We start from the raw sequence: 22,496 nt of genomic DNA, 5'->3' as shown, positions 1-22,496 counted from the left end.
ATGGTGGTGGTGAATCTGAATCTTCTACTACTTGCTCAATAGGTTTGGAATTTTCATTTCAAGTGTAAGAAGAATCATAATCTTGAATACTGGCATATGGAAGTGGTGGAGGTTATGGAGCAGGTTCCTATGGAGTTGCATGTAGAGGATCTTCTTCAAACTTTATAGTTTTTTGTGGACATATCTAACAACCTACCTCGTTTGAATCCTTCTGAATATCCAACGAACATGCACTCCTTACTCTGTGGCTCTAAATAGTTTCACCTATCCAATGATATTTAATCCCATTCTCATGATCCAAGGATATGGAGATGGGTGACTTCCGATCTCTTAGTGCAGCATGACTCATAAGGAGTTTTGTGTTTCGTGGATTCATGTGGTACTTTGTTCTAGATGTAAGAAACATAGTTGATTATTTTAGACCATAACTTTGAAGGTAATGAGTTTGCATGCATCATGCAGTTGGTAATTTCTTTTAGTCTCCTATTCTTCCTTTATACCACATCATATTGATTGTATGACACTATGTGTTGTAACTAGATAACTCCATCTAACCAAAGCCTTTCCATGCCTTTGTTCACATACTCCCCCCTATTCTCTATGTGCAACATTTTGATGCCTTTCCTATTTTTTCTACATGTGGTTTAATGTCCTGGAAAAGTTCAAAGACCTCTAACTTGGATTTAATAAAATAGACCCAAATTTAACGTTACTAGTTGTCTATGAACGTAAGAGACTACCTCACCTTTTATCATAGATGGTTTAGGAAAATATCTAGTGATATCATTTTGCATGAGATTAAGGGTTGATGATGGCCTTCTTGCATTTCCTTTCTTCAAATATCCTCTAGATGTTTTCCCATAATATAGCCATGGAAAAATCCTTCAAAAGATTGAATGTTGGGAATCCTTGTAACCATTCCTTCTCTATTAATTTGTTGTAGGTACTTGTAGTTCAAGTGTCGAAAAACTGCGTGTCCCAATGGACTCTCTTTGTTTGCATGTGTTACTAACATAATCTAAGAAGATTCAGAAGCAAAATGAAAAGGAATAAAACCTTGCAGAAAGGTCTACTTTACCTAGAATAACTATAGAGCCATTTGTCATCTTACAAATGCTAACAGTCTCAGGTGTAAATTCTACTGGCTTTCCTCTACAAAAATTCATTGTCTAGTAGACTCATAGTATGAGTATGGATTAAATAGGTCATCAAAGAAACCATTATCCCTATCTACTCTTCTTTTTCCACGTACTTTGATAAGGGTATTATCTCCCATAAGTATGGGAGGACCAGAAATGTTTCCATGGTCAAAAAGGAATCTCTTAAGGTATCCATATGGTGTGGTTCCACACTGTGAATAATTTAAGAATAATTGATCTAAACTTAAACATGAACACAAAAACTTACACATATAATCATAAACAGAGAGATGCAATAGAAAAAACCTTCATTTCATTAATAGAAGAATACTCAACTATGCTTATAAACATAATGGAAATAAGATAGTGTTGGCTATGTGGGGCTTGACCTAGGTTCAGATGTGATTTTAGCCAAGCAAATCCCTGTACCACTAGCCTTTTCTGCACCAGTCTATGGAACACGGACTGAGGTCTCACTCGAAGCAGTATGGGAGGGTGCTAGAACAAAGTTTCGGCACCGTGGGGATGTCTGGTAGGTGGCGATAGGGATGCAATCAAACCTCCATGCTTATTGGACACGAGCATGTTGCTTCCTGTGTTATTACCTTCATGCAGCTCTAGCCGCAGCACGACCCGTGTTAGTTACGCAAGTCTTCCTTAATTAAGTTCTAATTGCTAATTAATTAGAATTTTGTCATACATAAGCATTCATACCAGTGTTTATCAAGTGTAGACATATAAATAACTAGATAACAATAATGCATAACATCAAAATATAGATCCATGAACAGATGAAATGTACTTTGAATCAAGCTTATCTTTATTAATAATATTTTTCATGTTCAATTCAGTTACAGACCCAACTACGCCCTACGCACTTAGCTATAGGGGTCTGCGCACTGAGCTGCAGACTCTACTAGGCCTCTGTGCACTGAGCTGCAGAGCCTCTTCCTACTGCTGCGACCCAATACGCTTCAACTTCCCTTCATTCTATAACCATGCCTTCGCATCTATCTATTAGTTGCTTGCCAAAAAACTATCTTTACACTTAGAGCTTCTCTCTATTTATAAAATCCCATGGTCCTCGGACCATGGGTAGGTCGACACAACTTTACATTATTTTACAATTCTTAGGACGGACAACCCTATGACTCATCCTAGACTTTTGCACTCCGCGCCCACACTTTACGGAGTCTTATATTATAATTGACCAAAACTCAGGCTTTAAGCCCCAAAACCTACTGTGGGGGATCCCATGCCCAACAGGGCCCCAACACAATCATCGTGACTCATCCCTAGTCACTCTATTGGTGCATCAATCATTCCGTGAAGTCCATTCAACAGGTCTCGCACAACATGTGTGTCCATGGTAGACTATTCTGCTATCTGTTGTACTTGTTTCACATGTATCTCTAAACCTTTGTGAGTAGGGTCACATTCCTATCTAACCGCATAGAGTTCCTGCATTTGTTCTAGCATGTCTTCAATGGTAGCTGTAATTATAAAAGCTTCATCAATCCATGGTTGGATGCATGCTTTAAGCAGGGCTTCTTTTTGTTGCCCGACGTCTAATTGGTCCTTCAGTGCCCTTGCCTACAGTAGTTTGGTGAGTCGTTGAGTAAGGACAACCGTCTGCATGGTCTGGCAGATACTGTCGTACTCCTGTTGCAACTCACTCACCTCTGTCTTTAGGCGTTGTAGTTTTGGATCTTCCTGCAGTTATGTAAGCATGGTTAGTGCTTGATCCAACATACCGGTGCAATCCTGTGTCGCCTGGCCAATTTGATCCAACCCCGTCTAGATAGCATAGGCATGTTGCTCTCTGACTTTTGGGGGCGTGGAGGGCTGTGCCTTCAATCGCAGCTCGACGATCTGTAGGTTCAGCTCCAACTAAACCTTCGTCATTTCCTCCCTGGCCTTGTGGACTCTGGTCACCAATCTATGGTCCCGCTCTGCTGCCAGTAGCTCTGTAGGCACGACCATCTTTGGGACACTCCTACACGCATCCTCTACAATGTGCTCCCGTCTAGGAGCCTGTGCAATCAACTCTTCACACTGGAGGCTGAGCTAATCCATGTTTAGTTTCTGCTCATTCAAGACCTGGATCGCGCGGCCTTCCCTAGCGCAGAGCTTTGTGATGACCCCATCCTATAACTAGTACAAGGTTTCATACGGCAGGGCTACCAAGTTTAAGCCGACGCCTTTCATGCTACTCATCGCAGCCCGGTCAACCTCGCTTGCTGCTGCTAGGGCACCATCAGGCGAAACGAAAGGGTTGTCCATATAGGCGCGCAACGTCTGTCCGGCTTCTATGATTCCTGCTATGACGTACAAAGCCATTGTACCTATTTGGGAGGGCTATACATGTAAGCCTTATAGCTGCGCGCTGAGCGCCCCCAACACAGTGTTCTGATCCATCCTCAGTTCCTTGAGTGCATCCTTTGTGAACTCACGAGTCGTTTCGCCGATGTCAAACAGATCAGCTTCTGTGAGCATGATTAGGTCAAAATACGTCTTTGGCGCCTTTACCTTCTTCCTACAAGTTGTTTTCTTAGGGCCGCGTGGCCGCTTGAGTTGGGTTGATGCTGAACCGGGGTCTGTGCACTCTTATGTCTTGTCCACTTCCCTGGTTTGTTTCCCTGTGGACATCTCCTAGCCCTCCTTGGGGTCTTTTGTGGGCGTTGTTGTGATTTCTGCCATCTGCGCTGCTGCTCCTACATCGGTTGTCTTCCACCGTGCAGCTACTTCTTGTTCGTAGTGCCTCTTTTCAGCTAGTTGTGTGATGCATAGCTTGGTGTCCTTCTTTCTTTGCTGGGATGTGGCCTTCTCCATTTCTACCAAGTCCAAGGTATGCCACTCTAGAGGCCATGACTCCATTACTGCGAAGATCGCATCATCTGTTGTTATGAACGGAAGCTTCACCCGTTTTTGTGCTAGATCCTTGCATGCCCAAATATACAGGTTATGTATATCTACTTTGAACTCTGTCGAGCTCTACAAGTTGTTATAAACTGTATGGAACAGGCACGGCCTTCGATTGATCCACATTCGGATGCTCGTCTCCATGAACACCCAGAACACCTTCATCTTGCGAATTCTCTTCGCATCTTTGTAGCCCAGAGCAAGGTGTACCTCACGGCTTCAGGAAAATCATCCTCAATATTGGGAAACTGGCTATCCTTGGGTAGTTCCCCTACAACCAACAAGATGGATAAGAGAAACCACGCATAGTGGAAGGTCTTACCCTACTCCTAGGCCTCCTTGCATTTTGTCAGAAACTCCTTGTAGAGGAACTGCACCCAGTTGAACTGTACCCCCTCTGTGCACTTCTCTTCCAACGCAATCACATACATTAGTACTTCGTCGGTGCGACATTTCCTCATCAACTTGTCGGCTAGCGGTTGGGTGGCTATGCACACCCCTTTGCCCTTAATTCTTGCTATTGTGTACCCTCTCTTTTTCTTCTCTAGTTTATACTTCACCTTCATGGCTTCTGCGAGGGCCAAGTCACTACTTTTTCCTGCTATGGTCGCGGTGTGTGTCCTTTGAAGGGAAGTTAAGAAATTATGTGAATTAGGTTGGCCATGATGGGAATAGGCTCCTCCAGCCAAATATACTCGTCATGCATTAGGAACAACAAATGCTTGATGACGAAAATGTTGATTGGCGTGTGGTGGTAGTGGGGTATCCATCATAGATGGAGTAAACCAACCTTCTGCACATCGTGCAACCATTTCTGCTTCATTAACCTCTCTGTGTCCAAGTGTGGGAACTTCTCGCTACCCATGAGGTCCTAGTCCTCGAAATTCATGGTAGGTATTCGTCCCAAAGGTAGACCTTCAAAAGTTATACTTTTAGGGAGGAGTAGGGTCTAGAGCGCACTCCTTGTGGCCTCCAGGCCTTTCAGTATCTTGGCTTTCCCTTTCCATGGGGGGACATATGTAGGTAACTTTGTTTCGAAAGGCATTGGTGAGACATGATTTGCCTCATTGTCTTGCACCTAAATTTGAGCAATTAGAGCTTGCAAGTCTTTCTCCTCCTCATCTGATTCAATAGTGATGGATTTTCCCTTTTCTACCATTGAGAATTTGCCAAACCGTGGTTTTCTTGGGGATACAAGGACTCGGCCCATAATCTTCTTATCTTTCTATGGTCGTGGCGTTCGTGGTGATTTTGGAACTTCTAGTGAAACTGCTGCCTCTCTAGGCTCCTCATGGGCCATATGGGGCTCCACGATATCTTCGACGAATCGCACTCTTGTTCTAGCAGCGGTCATCGTGTCTATAGTCAAAGGTGGTAAGAGTACGCGATGCTTATTCTTTGTAACTGGTCAATTCTCACACAACCAAGTGTTGCCTCAAGGCTAGCCCTGGGGATTTTATAGCATCTTTTGAATTTTAATTTGACCATTCCCCCCACTTTTGAGTCATTAATGCCTTCTTGGCGGCAGATCATCCAAAATCTAGTTCTTAATTCGTATCTTAATTTCCCGCCACCTGCTCCTTTTTGCCTTAAATTGGATATATTTCATGAACAGTGACACCAATGGTCACCTCCCAGCCTACCCGAGCGGCAGCACAGCCCCCTATGCGCAGGCACGACCCCTGTGACATATTGATTCTGCGCACAACCTCCTTATCGTGCAACTCCCATACAAACTCTTTTATAGTCCTGCACTTTCTTTCAACTGCTTGGATTATTGAGACTATGCTCTCAATGGATAGTCAGGTGGTCACACCATGTATGCGAGGCTTCAATTCACCTTCCAGCCTAGTCCGTGGGGACTCCTCAATTACCCTCATGACAGTCAGTGTTGTGAATTCTTCCTTATGCGGTCTGCTCCCCTCGTTACTTTGTCTGGTAAGGTGCAGTCATAGCCATGGTAGCAGAGACACAAATTATCAGCAAAAATCTTCTAATGCAGTAGTATGGCTGGCCATACCTTGTCCTGTCATTCTTAGTTTATTGACGCGGCATGCTTACATGATTTGGATTTCTAATTTGTTGATTTCTATGTCCACTAACATTCTTTTCTACCTTAGTCGTACTCGATCTTCTTCGAGTTAGCAAAGCTTAAGTTTCCCTCGTCGAATGGCTTTATGAATCTGCATATGTTCGTCCTCGCGCAGTTGTATAATTCCTTCATCCTAGTCCTCATGTACTGTCCCAACTGTGGGAGCTACTGCGTGAAGATTCCTTTCTTCCAAAACTATGGTCTCGACACTGCTTGTCACACGGAATGAGTCGATCTTGCGGACAAGATAGACCTTCCTAGAATCTAACGATATCTACTGACAAGCAAGCCAATAAAAAACTATCTTTCTCTAAATATGCATTTATAAACAAAGGCAAACAAGTTTTTAGGCCTACCTTAGGTCCAATGCAAGTTATGCGCACATCTTCCGTATATGCCCAGTTTCCGTATATGCACATATCTTCCGTATATGCCCAGTTTCCGTATATGCACACATCTTCCGTATATGCCCAGTTTCCGTATATGCGCACATCTTCCGTATATGCACACATCTTCCGTATATGCCCAGTTTCCGTATATGCACACATCTTCCGTATATGCGCACATCTTCCGTATATGCCCAGTTTCCGTATATGCACACATCTTCCGTATATGCCTAGTTTCCGTATATGCGCATATCTTCCGTATATGCTCAGTTTCCGTATATGCACACATCTTCCATATATGCCCAGTTTCCGTATATGCACACATCTTCCGTATATGCACAGTTTTCGTATATGCGCACATCTTCCGTATATGCCCAGTTTCCATATATGCACACATCTTTCGTATATGCACAGTTTCCGTATATGCGCACATCTTCCGTATATGCCCAGTTTCCGTATATGCGCACATCTTCCGTATATGCCCAGTTTCCGTATCTGCGCACATCTTCCGTATATGCCCAGTTTCCGTATATGCACACATATTCCGTATATGCCCAGTTTCTGTATATGCGCACATCTTCCGTATATGCCCAGTTTCCGTATATGCACACATCTTCCATATATGCACACATCTTCCGTATATGCCCAGTTTCCGTATATGCGCACATCTTCCGTATATGCCCAGTTTCCGTATATGCCCACATCTTTCGTATATGCACACATCTTCCGTATATGCCCAGTTTCTGTATATGCGCACATCTTCCGTATATTCCCAGTTTCCGTATATGCGCACATCTTCCGTATATGCACACATCTTCCGTATATGCCCAGTTTCCGTATATGCGCACATCTTCCGTATATGTGCACATTTTCCGTATATGCCCAGTTTTCGTATATGCCCACATATTCCGTATATGCGCACATCTTCCGTATATGCCCAGTTTCCGTATATGCGCACATCTTCCGTATATGCCCAGTTTCCGTATATGCGCACATCTTCCGTATATGCCCAGTTTCCGTATATGCGCACATCTTCCGTATATGCCCAGTTTCCGTATATGCACACATCTTCCGTATATGCCCAGTTTCCGTATATGCACACATCTTCCGTATATGCCCAGTTTCCGTATATGCGCACATCTTCCGTATATGCCCAGTTTCCGTATATGCGCACATCTTCCGTATATGCGCAGTTTCCGTATATGCACACATCTTCCGTATATGCACACATCTTCCGTATATGCCCAGTTTCTGTATATGCACGCATCTTCCGTATATGCCCAGTTTCCGTATATGCGCACATCTTCCGTATATGCTCAGTTTCCGTATATGCACACATCTTCCGTATGTGCACACATCTTCCGTATATGCCCAGTTCCGGTATATGCGCGCCCAGTTTCCGTATATGCACACATCTTCCGTATATGCCCAGTTTTCGTATATGCACACATCTTCTGTATATGCCCAGTTTCCATATATGCACACATCTTCTGTATATGCCCAGTTTCCGTATATGCACACATCTTCTGTATATGCACACATCTTCCGTATATGCCTAGTTTCCGTATATGCGCACATCTTCCGTATATGCCCAGTTTCCGTATATGCGCACATCTTCCGTATATGCCCAGTTTCCGTATATGTACACATCTTCCGTATATGCACACATCTTCCGTATATGCCCAGTTTCCGTATATGTGCGCCCAGTTTCCGTATATGCACACATCTTCCGTATATGCCCAGTTTCCGTATATGCACAAATCTTCTGTATATGCCCAGTTTCCGTATATGCACACATCTTCCGTATATGGCCAGTTTCCGTATATGCACACATCTTCTGTATATGCACACATCTTCCGTATATGCCTAGTTTCCGTATATGCGCACATCTTCCGTATATGCCCAATTTCCGTATATGCGAACATCTTCTGTATATGCCCAGTTTCCGTATATGCGCACATCTTCCGTATATGCCCAATTTCCGTATATGCACACATCTTCCGTATATGCGCACATCTTCCGTATATGCCCAGTTTCCGTATATGCGCACATCTTCTGTATATGCCCAGTTTCCATATATGCGCACATCTTCCGTATATGCCCAATTTCCGTATATGCACACATCTTCCGTATATGCCTAGTCTCCGTATATGCGCACATCCTCCGTATATGCCCAGTTTCCATAGAATGCATGATAATGCTCTAGACGAAATTTAAGAGATGGATAAGGTGAAGGAGGGTCAGATAAGGGTGAACTAGTCTTTCCCAAGCCTAGGTACCTCTAATGGATTAGTCCATGCAATAAATATGAAAATTTGAAGTTTCTTCTATCTTGCCGTGATAGAAATTCATGCACTAATATATTGTAGAAATGTATAATATTATGTAAGGAGATAATAATCTAAGTAAGATAACTGCACAACAAGAGCACTGACTATATACAATAATCTTTTTCTAAATCAAGAGCTACTATCTAAGATTAAATCAAAATACATAAGTGGATTGATAAACTAACTAATTCTAGAAAACAATATTATCAACATAAAGGATAAATTGAAATTTTGACTGAAAATAGTATTATTGAATGAAATAAATTATTACTAAATTCATGAAATAAAGTTGCATAAATAAACTTGGAAGCAAGGCTATTCACTAACACTACAAATGCAATATTTTCAAAGATAGGTTTTTCGAAAAATGGATGACTAAACTAATGCATCAAGAATAAGAATAGAAGGGGCCTTGAGCACCTTGGTTGGGCCCTATGGAAGACGTGTGCATATACGGAAGATGTGTGCATATACGGAAACTGGGCATATACGGAAGATGTGCGCATATACGGAAACTAGGCATATACGGAAGATGTGTGCATATACGGAAATTGGGCATATACGGAAGACGTGCGCATATACGGAAACTGGGCATATACAGAAGATGTGCGCATATACGGAAACTGGGCATATACGGAAGATGTGCGCATATACGGAAGATATGTGCATATACGGAAACTGGGCATATACGGAAGATGTGGGCATATACGGAAACTGGGCATATACGGAAGATTTGCGCATATACGGAAACTGGGCATATACGAAAGATGTGTGCATATACGGAAACTGGGCATATACGGAAGATGTGCGCATATACGGAAACTGGGCATATACGGAAGATGTGCGCATATACAGAAACTGGGCATATACGGAAGATGTGCGCATATACGGAAACTGGGCATATACGGAAGATGTGTGCATATACGGAAGATGTGTGCATATACGGAAACTGGGCATATACAGAATATGTGCGCATATACGGAAACTAGGCATATACGGAAGATGTGCGCATATACGGAAACTGGGCATATACGGAAGATGTGCGCATATACGGAAGATGTGTGCATATACAGAAGATGTGTGCATATACGGAAACTGGGCATATATGGAAGATGTGTGCATATACGGAAACTGGGCATATACAGAAGATGTGTGCATATACGAAAACTGGGCATATACGGAAGATGTGTGCATATACAGAAACTGGGCGCGCATATACGGAAACTGGGCATATACGGAAGATGTGTGCATATACGGAAGATGTGTACATATACGGAAACTGGGCATATACGGAAGATGCGCATATACAGTAACTGGGCATATACGGAAGATGTGCGCATATACGGAAACTGGGCATATACGGAAGATGCGCATATACAGTAACTGGGCATATACGGAAGATGTGCGCATATACGGAAACTGGGCATATACGGAAGATGTGCGCATATACGGAAACTAGGCATATACGGAAGATGTGTGCATATACAGAAGATGTGTGCAGATATGGAAACTGGGCATATACGGAAGATGTGTGCATATACGGAAACTGGGCATATACAGAAGATGTGTGCATATACGGAAACTGGGCATATACGGAAGATGTGTGCATATACGGAAACTGTGCATATACGGAAGATGTGCGCATATACGGAAACTGGGCATATACGGAAGATGTGCGCATATACAGAAACTGGGCATATACGGAAGATGTGTGCATATACGAAAACTGGGCATATACGGAAGATGTGTGCATATACGGAAGATGTGTGCATATACAGAAACAGGGCATATACGGAAGATGTGCGCATATACGGAAACTGGGCATATACGGAAGATGTGCGCATATACGGAAGATGTGTGCATATACGGAAACTAAGCATATACGGAAGATGTGGGCGTATACGGAAATTGGGCATATACAGAAGATGTGCGCATATACGGAAACTAGGCATATACAGAAGATGTGCGCATATACGGAAGATGTGGGCATATACGGAAACTGGGCATATACGGAAGATGTGCGCATATACGAAAGATGTGCGCATATACGGAAACTGGGCATATACAGAAGATGTGTGCATATACGGAAGATGTGCGCATATACGGAAACTAGGAATATACGGAAGATGTGCGCATATACGGAAACTGGACATATACGGAAGATGTGTGCATATACGGAAGATGTGGGCATATACGGAAACTGGGCATATACGGAAGGATGCACTCAAGGAACTGAGGATGGATCAGAACACTGTGTTGGGGGCGCTCAGCGCGCAGCTATAAGGCTTACATATATAGCCCTCCCAAATAGGTACAATGGCTTTGTACGTCATAGCAGGAATCATAGAAGCCGGACAGACATTGCGCGCCTATATGGACAACCCTTTTGTTTCGCCTGATGGTGCCCTAGCAGCAGCAAGCGAGGTTGACCGGGCTGCGATGAGTAGCATGAAAGGCGTCGGCTTAAACTTGGTAGCCCTGTCGTATGAAACCTTGTACTAGTTATAGGATGGGGTCATCACAAAGCTCTGCGCTAGGGAAGGCCGCGCGATCCAGGTCTTGAATGAGCAGAAACTAAACATGGATTAGCTCAGCCTCCAGTGTGATGAGTTGATTGCACAGGCTCCTAGACGGGAGCACATTGTAGAGGATGCGTGTAGGAGCGTCCCAAAGTTGGTCGTGCCTACAGAGCTACTGGCAGCAGAGCGGGACCATAGATTGGTGACCAGAGTCCACAAGGCCAGGGAGGAAATGACGAAGGTTTAGTTGGAGCTGAACCTACAGATCGTGGAGCTGCGATTGAAGGCACAGCCCTCCACGCCCCCAAAAGTCAGAGAGCAACATGCCTATGCTATCTAGACGGGGTTGGATCAAATTGGCCAGGCGACACAGGATTGCACCGGTATGTTGGATCAAGCACTAACCATGCTTACATAACTGCAGGAAGATCCAAAACTACAACGCCTAAAGACAGAGGTGAGTGAGTTGCAACAGGAGTACGACAGTATCTGCCAGACCATGCAGACGGTTGTCCTTACTCAACGACTCGCCAAACTACTGTAGGCAAGGGCACTGAAGGACCAATTAGACGTCGGGCAACAAAAAGAAGCCCTGCTTAAAGCATGCATACAACCATGGATTGATGAAGCTTTTACAATTACAGCTACCATTGAAGACATGCTAGAACAAATGCAGGAACTCTATGCGGTTAGATAGGAATGTGACCCTACTCACAAAGGTTTAGAGATACATGTGAAACAAGTACAACAGATAGCAGAATAGTCTACCATGGACACACATGTTGTGCGAGACCTGTTGGATGGACTTCACGGAAAGATTGATGCACCAACAAAGTGACTAGGGATGAGTCACGATGATTGTGTTGGGGCCCTGTTGGGCATGGGATCCCCCACAGTAGGTTTTGGGGCTTAAAGCCTGAGTTTTGGTCAATTATAATATAAGACTCCGTAAAGTGTGGGCGCGGAGTGCAAAAGTCTAGGATGAGTCATAGGGTTGTCCGTCCTAAGAATTGTAAAATAATGTAAAGTTGTGTCGACCTACCCATGGTCCGAGGACCATGGGATTTTATAAATAGAGAGAAGCTCTAAGTGTAAAGATAGTTTTTTGGCAAGCAACTAATAGATAGATGCGAAGGCATGGTTATAGAATGAAGGGAAGTTGAAGCGTATTGGGTCGCAGCAGTAGGAAGAGGCTCTGCAGCTCAGTGCACAGAGGCCTAGTAGAGTCTGCAGCTCAGTGCGCAGACCCCTATAGCTAAGTGCGTAGGGCGTAGTTGGGTCTGTAACTGAATTGAACATGAAAAATATTATTAATAAAGATAAGCTTGATTCAAAGTACATTTCATCTGTTCATGGATCTATATTTTGATGTTATGCATTATTGTTATCTAGTTATTTATATGTCTACACTTGATAAACACTGGTATGAATGCTTATGTATGACAAAATTCTAATTAATTAGCAATTAGAACTTAATTAAGGAAGACTTGCGTAACTAACACGGGTCGTGCTGCGGCTAGAGCTGCATGAAGGTAATAACACAGGAAGCAACATGCTCGTGTCCAATAAGCATGGAGGTTTGATTGCATCCCTATCGCCACCTACCAGACATCCCCACGGTGCCGAAACTTTGTTCTAGCACCCTCCCATACTGCTTCGAGTGAGACCTCAGTCCGCGTTCCATAGACTGTTGCAGAAAAGGCTAGTGGTACAGGGATTTGCTTGGCTAAAATCACATCTGAACCTAGGTCAAGCCCCACATAGCCAACACTATCTTATTTCCATTATGTTTATAAGCATAATTGAGTATTCTTCTATTAATGAAATGAAGGTTTTTTCTATTGCATCTCTCTGTTTATGATTATATGTGTAAGTTTTTGTGTTCATGTTTAAGTTTAGATCAATTATTCTTAATTTATTCACAGTGTGGAACCACACCATATGGATACCTTAAGAGATTCCTTTTTTACCATGGAAACATTTCTCGTCCTCCCATACTTATGGGAGATAATACCCTTATCAAAGTACGTGGAAAAAGAAGAGTAGATAGGGATAATGGTTTCTTTGATGACCTATTTAATCCATACTCATACTATGAGTCTACCAGACAATGAATTTTTGTAGAGGAAAGCCAGTAGAATTTACACCTGAGACTGTTAGCATTTGTAAGATGACAAATGGCTCTATAGTTATTCTAGGTAAAGTAGACCTTTCCGCAAGGTTTTATTCCTTTTCATTTTGATTCTAAATCTTCTTAGATTATGTTAGTAACACATGCAAACAAAGAGAGTCCATTGGGACACGCAGTTTTTCGACACTTGAACTACAAGTACCTACAACAAATTAATAGAGAAGGAATGGTTACAAGGATTCCCAACATTCAATCTTTTGAAGGATTTTTCCATGGCTATATTATGGGAAAACATCTAGAGTATATTTGAAGAAAGGAAATGCAAGAAGGCCATCATCAACCCTTAATCTCATGCAAAATGATATCACTAGATATTTTCCTAAACCATCTATGATAAAAGGTGAGGTAGTCTCTTACATTCATAAACAACTAGTCATGTTATATTTGGGTCTATTTTATTAAATCCAAGTTAGAGGTCTTTGCATGTTTCAAGGACATTAAAGAAAATGCAAAAAAAATAGGAAAGGCATCAAAATGTTGCACATAGATAATAGGGGGAAATATGTGAACAAAGGCATGGAAAGGCTTTGTTTAGATGTATCTATTTAGTTACAACACATATTGTCATACACTCAATACGATGTCACAGAAAGGAAGAATAGGAGACTGAAAGAAATGGCCAACTGTATGATGCATGCAAAATCATTACAAAAGTTATGGTTGAAAACAATCAACTATTTTACTTACATCTAGAATAGAGTACCACATAAATCCATGAAAGAGGAAACTCCTTATGAGTCTTGCTACACTAAGTGATCGGAAGTCACCCATCTCCATATCCATGGATCATGAGGATGGGCTTAAATATAAATGGATAAGTGAAACGAGTTATAGCCACAGAGTATAGAGTACATGTTCATTAGATATTCAGATGGAGTCAAAGGTTGTAGGTTGTTAGATATGTCCACAAAAAACTATAAAGTTTGAAGAAGATCCTCTACATGCAACTCCATAGGAACCTGCTCCATAACCTCCACCACTTCCATATGCCAGTATTCAAGATTATGATTCTTCTTACACTTGAAATGAAAATTCCAAACCTATTGAGCAAGTAGTAGAAGATTCAGATTCACCACCACCATTGACATAGAACGGGTGCATCACAGTAATTTGTTAGATTATCTTTCCAAAATATATTAAGTGGAAGAAATTCAACATGCACTTATAGCAACGGAACCATGCATGCCCTTGTATTATTATGTCATATTATCTTTTGATCCTCAATTTTATGAAGAGGATAAAAGAAATCCCAACTTGGAAGCAACAATGAATGAGGAATACAATTTGTTCATTTTGAACCACAAATTGGATTTGGTTCTATTTCTAGCAAGTCCAAAGCTTGATCATTGTGAATGGATCTAAGAACGAGAATACTAGAAAATTATTGGGAATTAGGATATACCAAGGGAGGTGGGGGCATGAATCATTATTTTACAAATTGTACACTCCTTTAACAAATCATTCAATCTAATAAAATTGGCAAATAGCAAGACCTTATTCACATGACAAATGTACATAGTGATTTTACTTGGAAACGAATCCTAGAGAAAAAGACAAAGCTTATTTTTATTATGATGTAAATCAAAAGCCCCAGCTTTGATTACATCAATGTTTATAAGGACCTACTCACAAGAGGGACTAACCCCTTCAGATCTACACGCACCACTTGTACCACTTGCTCTCATACCATTTGTACTACGCACCACTTGTACCACTTGCTCTCATACCATTTGTACTACCGGTATAAAAATTTAATTTGGTACCACTTGTATCACTTGTATGATACCCAATAGAAATATTGGGAGTGAGAAAACAATTGTTATCTTGGTGTTCTTCTAAAGTAATTAGTGTAGGGAATACAATGGCCATATGAGCGAGAACAATATGCTTCCATTAATATGGAATCATTGTGCACAACTGCCTCTATGACTGTACAAAATTTAGTTTAAAATTTATTCCAAAAGATATCTTTTACAATTTTTGTATCTCTATATATACCACTTTTATCAATGGGGAAAAACTTTCTAATAAGCCCTCTTCACATTAATTGGACTCATACAACTCCGTAAAACTTATTTAACGATGATGAATTGCATTGCATTACAAGAATGATATTTTATCCACCTTGAAGAGCAAAGGTGTTAGAACCCAAACAAAGATTCACACATATCTTCTATTAGGAAATTTTGCACTCACTAACCTCCAATGGAATAATAATTGAAGAACATTTAAAAAAGAACAAAGAAGACATAGTTATACACCAAACAAAAGTCACACTATATTTTATTAATTAATCAATAGTTACATATATCAAAATAGATCACTGATCATAATTACTAAAAATAGCTAACCTAAAAGCTCACAACAATTAACAATGTGTAACACACGTGTAATACACATGGAACTATTACTTCCAAGCCCTTCCCTTAATGTTTACATGTCAAATATTAAAATCACAAATTACAATAGCAATATTGATCTTTGTTTTGTTCATCTTCATTAACACCTACACCCACAGTGGAGCCTCACATACTACCCTCTCTCTCCGCCAAAACTTCAAGCATATCACTTGACTAATTTAACAGCTTGTGACCATCATTGACATACTTGTATGACCAAAGGCTCTTGACTACAAAGAAAAATAATTTGTTATTGAATCACTGTATGGACTTACTTCTATCTATCAAAATGCATTGAATTGCAATTTTCATAGTTATATAATTAAATAGTTTGGGTAGTGTGTATATTGAGAAGTCAATCATACAACTTGACAATTTTTAACATACACAAAAAGATAATTACAATTTTGATAGTTATATAGTTAAATGGTTTTGGTATTTTGTATATTGAGAAGTCAATCATACAACTTGACTATTTTTAACATACACACAAAGATAAATGATAATTGTTAATCTTGAAGCATTTAAAAAACAATTTGACCACCCACATATAATGGAATATAAACATAACCAAATTAGTGATATGTTTTATTGGAACAAAATAACATAACCACTAACTCAAACTATGTTACTTTATTCAATACAAACTATGTTACTTTATTCAATAATAACTTTCAGTTCATCATTACACACTTCAATAATAATAATGACATATTGCAACATAGGAAAACTGGAACCCACACCACAAAGTTTTACGAGGATTTCATACAACTTCATATACATACACGAGATCCCACTCAAAATGTAAGATCTCAACCCTTCAAAATAATAACGATGATGTTCCCTATTTAGCTCTGGATATCACATCTGATCTGGTATGGGTTCAACAATTCCACTAATGGATTCGTCACTAGTGGCAACTTGACTATATCCACATCAAATCACAATAAGGCAATGATTGCTTCTTCAATTAAATAGTAGAACAACACACATGCACACAAAAATATAAACACATGAAAAATACACAATCACCTTCCTGCACTATCTCATATATAATGATTTAAATTTGTAGAATTTGCATAATTATAGCCTCTCATGGTGGAACTAACTCTGATACCAATTTGGAAACACTACCAAAAACAAACATAAAAAAACTACCAAAAACAAACATAGTTACACACCAGAGACCAATCACACTATACTTTATTGGTTTATTGATAAAAGCATAGTTACATAAATAAAAGTAGATGACAGAGTAAATCCAATAAAAACTCTCCACCATTAACAACCAACTCGTAATACACACCTATGTTACACCCATCTATAACATAGATGTAAAAATTATTTCACAACAAATTATGTTGTTGAACATCATTTCTTATTACTGCACTTTAATTTCCATTCCATTCTCTTCGTTGCTTAATACTACACTTTAATTTCCATTCCATTCACGTTTAATGTCCATTCCATACTATAAGCTTTTGCCTGCCCATAAAATCCCTTTTCCACTTCGCTCATTTAAAAACATATCCCTTTTCAACTTGGCTCATTTGATCAACGCGGCCTTGTTCCTTTTCCACTTGGCTCATTTGATAAACGTCCTGTAGCTTTGCCTCTTTTTCTGGAGGAGGAGACGATGTAGCACTGTCGTTGTTCGTATTCTTCCAGTCTTTGCAAATAACATACAGAATCAACTGCAATGCTCCGAGGAAACTTCCAGACCCATTTGGTACCTGTGGATCCATAAAACCATTGAAAAATTTAACACCTCCATCTCATAAATACAGCGCTAACATAGAGTTACACTAGAATAGAGTTACCCAAATTCGGGTTTTATAAGGATTTTAGGTTGCAACGGTAAAGATTGCAGGTAAAGGCATATAATAGAGAACTGAACGTGTAATGCTTAAAAATATTTACTTTATTCTTTGTTACTTGTAGATTTTAAAGGATAATACACTGAATTAAAAGTACTATATCTACAGCTTTGATTTCGATCATGCTATGCAGTCATGTTTAATGATGTTCTCGGACAAGTAATTTGAATACTTACCTATTTTATTTTGTTATACAATTTTTACTTCTGTAAATGATCTTTATGATGAAGGTTATTCAATCATGAAACAGATTTTTTTTTATCTAAGTTACCCAAAGGTGAATGTTTATAATTGTCGTGCAAATATATTTATCATCTATGGTAAGTATTGTTAAACGTACATAAACGAATGGATCGTTTCCCAAGAGGCCGAATATGAACCAGGAGGTGCCGCATAGGAATACAAAGAGAGACCGGAAGAACGGCATATACTTTACGCTCTTCGTCTTAATCACCAACCTCTGCACATCATCGAAATCGCGCTTCAGGTCACTTCACATATCATAATAAGGCATAAATGTAAATTGTTGAAAAAAACCGCATTCTCTTGACCGTTATGCTGACTTCAACAATGCTCACTGAAAATTGGTTTTGCTAAAGAGGAAGTAGAGAGATTTACCATTACTGACAGAGGAGACCCGTACATGCAGATGGAGAAGATGGCACAAACGAAGCCGCAAAAGAGCCCAGCTTTGGCTCCAGAAGAGCTAGGACGCGACTTCTTCCTGTGGGATGGGAGCTATATTCTTCAATCTCCGCTTGAGCACATCTTGACAAGGGAACGCGGCTCCTTACGCCTTGCAGAAATTAAACTGATTTAGCGATCCCCAAATTTGAAATCCAAATTTCAGTGTTTAGGCGGGGCGAGTTTTCAAAATTCAAATGAACAATCATTAATGCGTTTGGAGCTTGTACTTGCAGTCGATTCAACTCGAAGCGCGGGGGCAGCAAATTTAAAATTCAAATTAGCCCGCGGAGATCAGGGAAGAATTGATTGCAAATCAGAAGAGTGGTACAATGGCCGGAAAATGAAATTATGAGTTTAGCGAGGTTGCCGAAATACATCCATGCCATGTATGTAACATATGGTCGAGGATGCATGGTTTATGGTTTATGATGCTGTCTGCGGCTGTACCTCTATAGCATTAACTTTGCTATAGAGGTGGAAATAGGATTTGCCCAAACTGATGGCTTTATTATCGCGGCAAGGTTGACCAAAAATTAAAATACCAATATCTAAGGTAGAAATTATAAAATAAATATAATTTATTTTTTAAAATTTCTAAATTTTATTCAAGTTTTGATAGGTGCATAAGGCTTAAGCCTTGTTTGGTAATCATGATTTTTCTCACAATCTTGTCACAACATGTGCATGGCAACATATTGATATTATAATATGGCTTCTTTTTTGAGTTTATTATTTTCATATTATTATTATATGTAAATATTAATATTATAATATGGCTTGGTTTTTGAGTTTATTATTTTGGTATTATTATTATGGATATGTAATTATTTTATTTTGTACAGCGTCGCCTAACATTATTATTACCCTCTGATTTATATTATACACCAACCACATGTCTCAAACTTTATCAATAACGTTTCTTCCCTTCACTCAGTTTCATCTGATTAATCATACAGAAGTGCTTCCGGCTGGTTCCTAAGACTGTCAAGTCAAAACAAAAACATCCACATTTAATGAGCTCTTTATTCTAATAGGCGTTGGCGTATTGATTCAATTAATAACTTGATAATGCAACGTCACCGTGACAGCAAGTTCTTTAATAAAATGTAAATATTTCAACAAACTTACTTTTAATATTCTTCACCTGGCATCATCAGTCAAAGTAATTTATTGATTCAATTAATAATTAGATGATACAACACCACATTGGTTGTAAATATAGTTAATAAAAGGTAAATACTTCAACGAACTTTTTTTTAATATTCTTCACGTGGCATCATCATTTAAAGTAATTTTTAATATTCTTCACGTGGCATCATCATTTAAAGTAATTTTTATTCGTTTCATTATTCAATATCTGTTTTCTCATTTGTTCATTATTATTGACATTAAATTTCCCATACAACTCGTACATAACAGTTTATTATTAAGAGACACACTTCACTGTTACATTACATGTCGAGGCATGTAGTTGGATTTTATAATATTCCATTTGTTTAAAATTTAATAAAGATTTGGATTTTATAATATTCAATTTGTTTAAAATTAAATAAAGATTTATATATATCAAATTTAACGTAACTTTTTTTAACACAAATATATATGACAATAATTTTTCTATTTGTTAATAATATTTATTTTGAAATAAAACTGCACGCTGATTAATTAATTATATTTTTATTTTTTCTAAATAAAAATTATTAAAAAAATACATTATAATTTTTAAAATAATAAATTTACATATAATTAATAAAATATCGAATTATATATATATATATATATATATTAAAATATAGAGTAAATTTAGAATATAAAATAAATATATTTATAATTGGACAATTATTTACTTTAATTTATAAGTTGTAATGTGAGTTGAGAGTTTGGTTATGACCCAGAGCATATTTTTATATAAACTAATTATCTATAGCTTAATAGATAAAGTAGATATTGATGAAATATATGGAAAATTGTAAATCAAAGATAAAATAAACGGTATAAATAAATTTAGTGGTTTTCATAATTAAATATGTATTTAATCTTGATTTACCTCCTTAAATCTAAAGTTAGATTTCAATTTTATTTTTTTCCGAGGAAAAAAGCAAAACTTTTTATTAAGCATATAAAAATTTTACATTCTGTTGAGACCTTGAGCAGACCTGATGGCTCACATGGGTGCTGTTTTGTTCTTCTTAAAAGTAAAAACAAACAAAAATCTCAGTCCTTTTTTTTTGACTGATTGTGGAAGATATGTCCTGATACTGCTGAGAAAACATGAGTAGTCTTCCTCCCTTCAGGAGGCTTAAATACAAACTATACTATGCATACTCCACGGTCTCCTTCATAGAAGGAAAACAACCCCTTACAAGATTGTAATAAGACTGTGATACATCTGACAGCTGTAACAATAAGATTTTTGTTTTACTGTTTGTAGTGCTCATGATAAAGATAACAGTAAAAAAGAGAAAGCTGTAAACAAAAAAATACATTGTGCCCGTGGAACTGCTGACAAAAAGAAGAGATGTGCCTCGATCACTGTGGAGGAGCATAAGGGGGCTGATGTGAAGTGGATGACTGCCCCTGTCTGGTTTCTACTATTGACCAGCTGCCCAAATCTTGCTGTAAACCAACCTTAGAAAGCTGGTCTGCTTCCTCGTTTTTGTCCCTGTAGATGTGGCAAATAGTAAAACTGTTAAAAGATGACTTTAAAAACATAATTTCTTCTACAAGGGTCTCCAGAATCTGGTTTTGACAAGATGCATTCCCATTAACCCATTTTATGACATTCAGAGAGTCTCTGAAGATTTGAATTGTGAAGATATTTCTTTGAAGTAACCAGCATAGGAGAAGGCGCAAGGCAGACAACTCAGCATAGTTGTTTGTACCAGGTCCTAGCCCTACATATGCTTTTAAAGTATGATCAGGGTTCAAGTGAATGCACAGGCCTGCTCCAGCCTTGTTATTCTGGGATGCCCCGTCAAAATAAGCCCAAGGAATGCCCTCCAAGATAGTAACAGGCTTTTGATTCTTTTGAGGGTTTTTAGCTTCAGGGATCGGGATGGCAGAGTATATGGCAGCACAATTGATAGCAATGGCAATTGTGGGAGTGTCCTTGTCTTGAAACAAGCTTTTGTTTCTTGCTAACCATACACCCCAAAAGAATATAAGAGGCAGATTTCTCATGTTTCCCTCCGGATAGTTTTGCCACCATTTCCTCCAAGCTTCTTCTAGAGGATCAAGTCCCCACTGAGCTTTTACCTTAAGCAAGCAGGTTACCTCCTCCCAAATTTTTTGAGAGACTGCAGAGGCTGTAAAGAGATGGCTGATTGATTCCTCTTCAGACTTGCATAAGGGGCACCTCCCAGGCCCAACTAAGTATCTAGCTTGTAAAATGTCCCAAGTTGGGACCTTTCTTTTTAGTATGCACCATAGGAAAATCCTGGCCTTAGCTGGGCATTCTAATTTCCATATGTTTTTCGCCCACCAGTGTGGTAATCCCCAACCTTTCTTTTCCATTAAGAAGGTATATCCATCTTTTGGGGCATATTCTCTTGTTTTGCCTTGCGCCCAAATCAGACGATCTGGTTCGTCTTTTAGCCTGACATTTGAACGATGCAGTTCTTGGATGTAAGAAAACCATTTGTTCTTCCATCTGATATTAATTCCTAAGTCTTCATCATTCTTCCAAGCCTGACCCCATATGGTAGAGTGGCCTACTTTCTCCACCTGATTTAGAGTTGTAATTCCTTTACTATCAAGATGTTTGAGAAAACCAGGTGACAAGGCAAAATCTTCATTACAACCTACCCAGGGGTCCCTGCCAATTCTGATATGTCTTCCATCTCCCACTTTCCATGCCAAACCTTGGTCAATCACAGAGAAAGCCTCCACCATGGCCTTCCAGATGACTGAGATATTCCTCATTTTCTTATCTTGGCTCCGAATCCAGTCTTCCAA

General features: G+C 39.4%; 1 protein-coding gene across 1 annotated transcript; it reads right to left on the bottom strand.

Moving 5' to 3' along the window:
- Positions 1-17,170: 17,170 nt before the first annotated feature.
- On the bottom strand, positions 17,171-19,029 carry LOC149204792 (bidirectional sugar transporter SWEET1b-like). The gene is made up of 3 exons (XM_089393372.1): positions 18,474-19,029; positions 18,196-18,315; positions 17,171-17,711 (listed from the first exon to the last, which is right to left on the bottom strand). The coding sequence occupies exons 1-3, from the start codon at positions 18,498-18,500 to the stop codon at positions 17,493-17,495; spliced, it is 366 nt and encodes a 121-aa protein (XP_089249498.1). The 5' UTR covers positions 18,501-19,029; the 3' UTR covers positions 17,171-17,492.
- Positions 19,030-22,496: the final 3,467 nt, after the last annotated feature.

This window comes from Pinus tabuliformis, chromosome 1_2 (genome assembly GCF_031772625.1).
Source record: "Pinus tabuliformis cultivar Carrire ecotype Pingquan chromosome 1_2, CPIR1, whole genome shotgun sequence".
Taxonomy (NCBI): Eukaryota; Viridiplantae; Streptophyta; class Pinopsida; order Pinales; family Pinaceae; genus Pinus; species Pinus tabuliformis.
The sequence above is the reverse complement of the archived record's forward strand: the minus strand, read 5'-3'. Positions and strand labels throughout refer to the sequence as shown.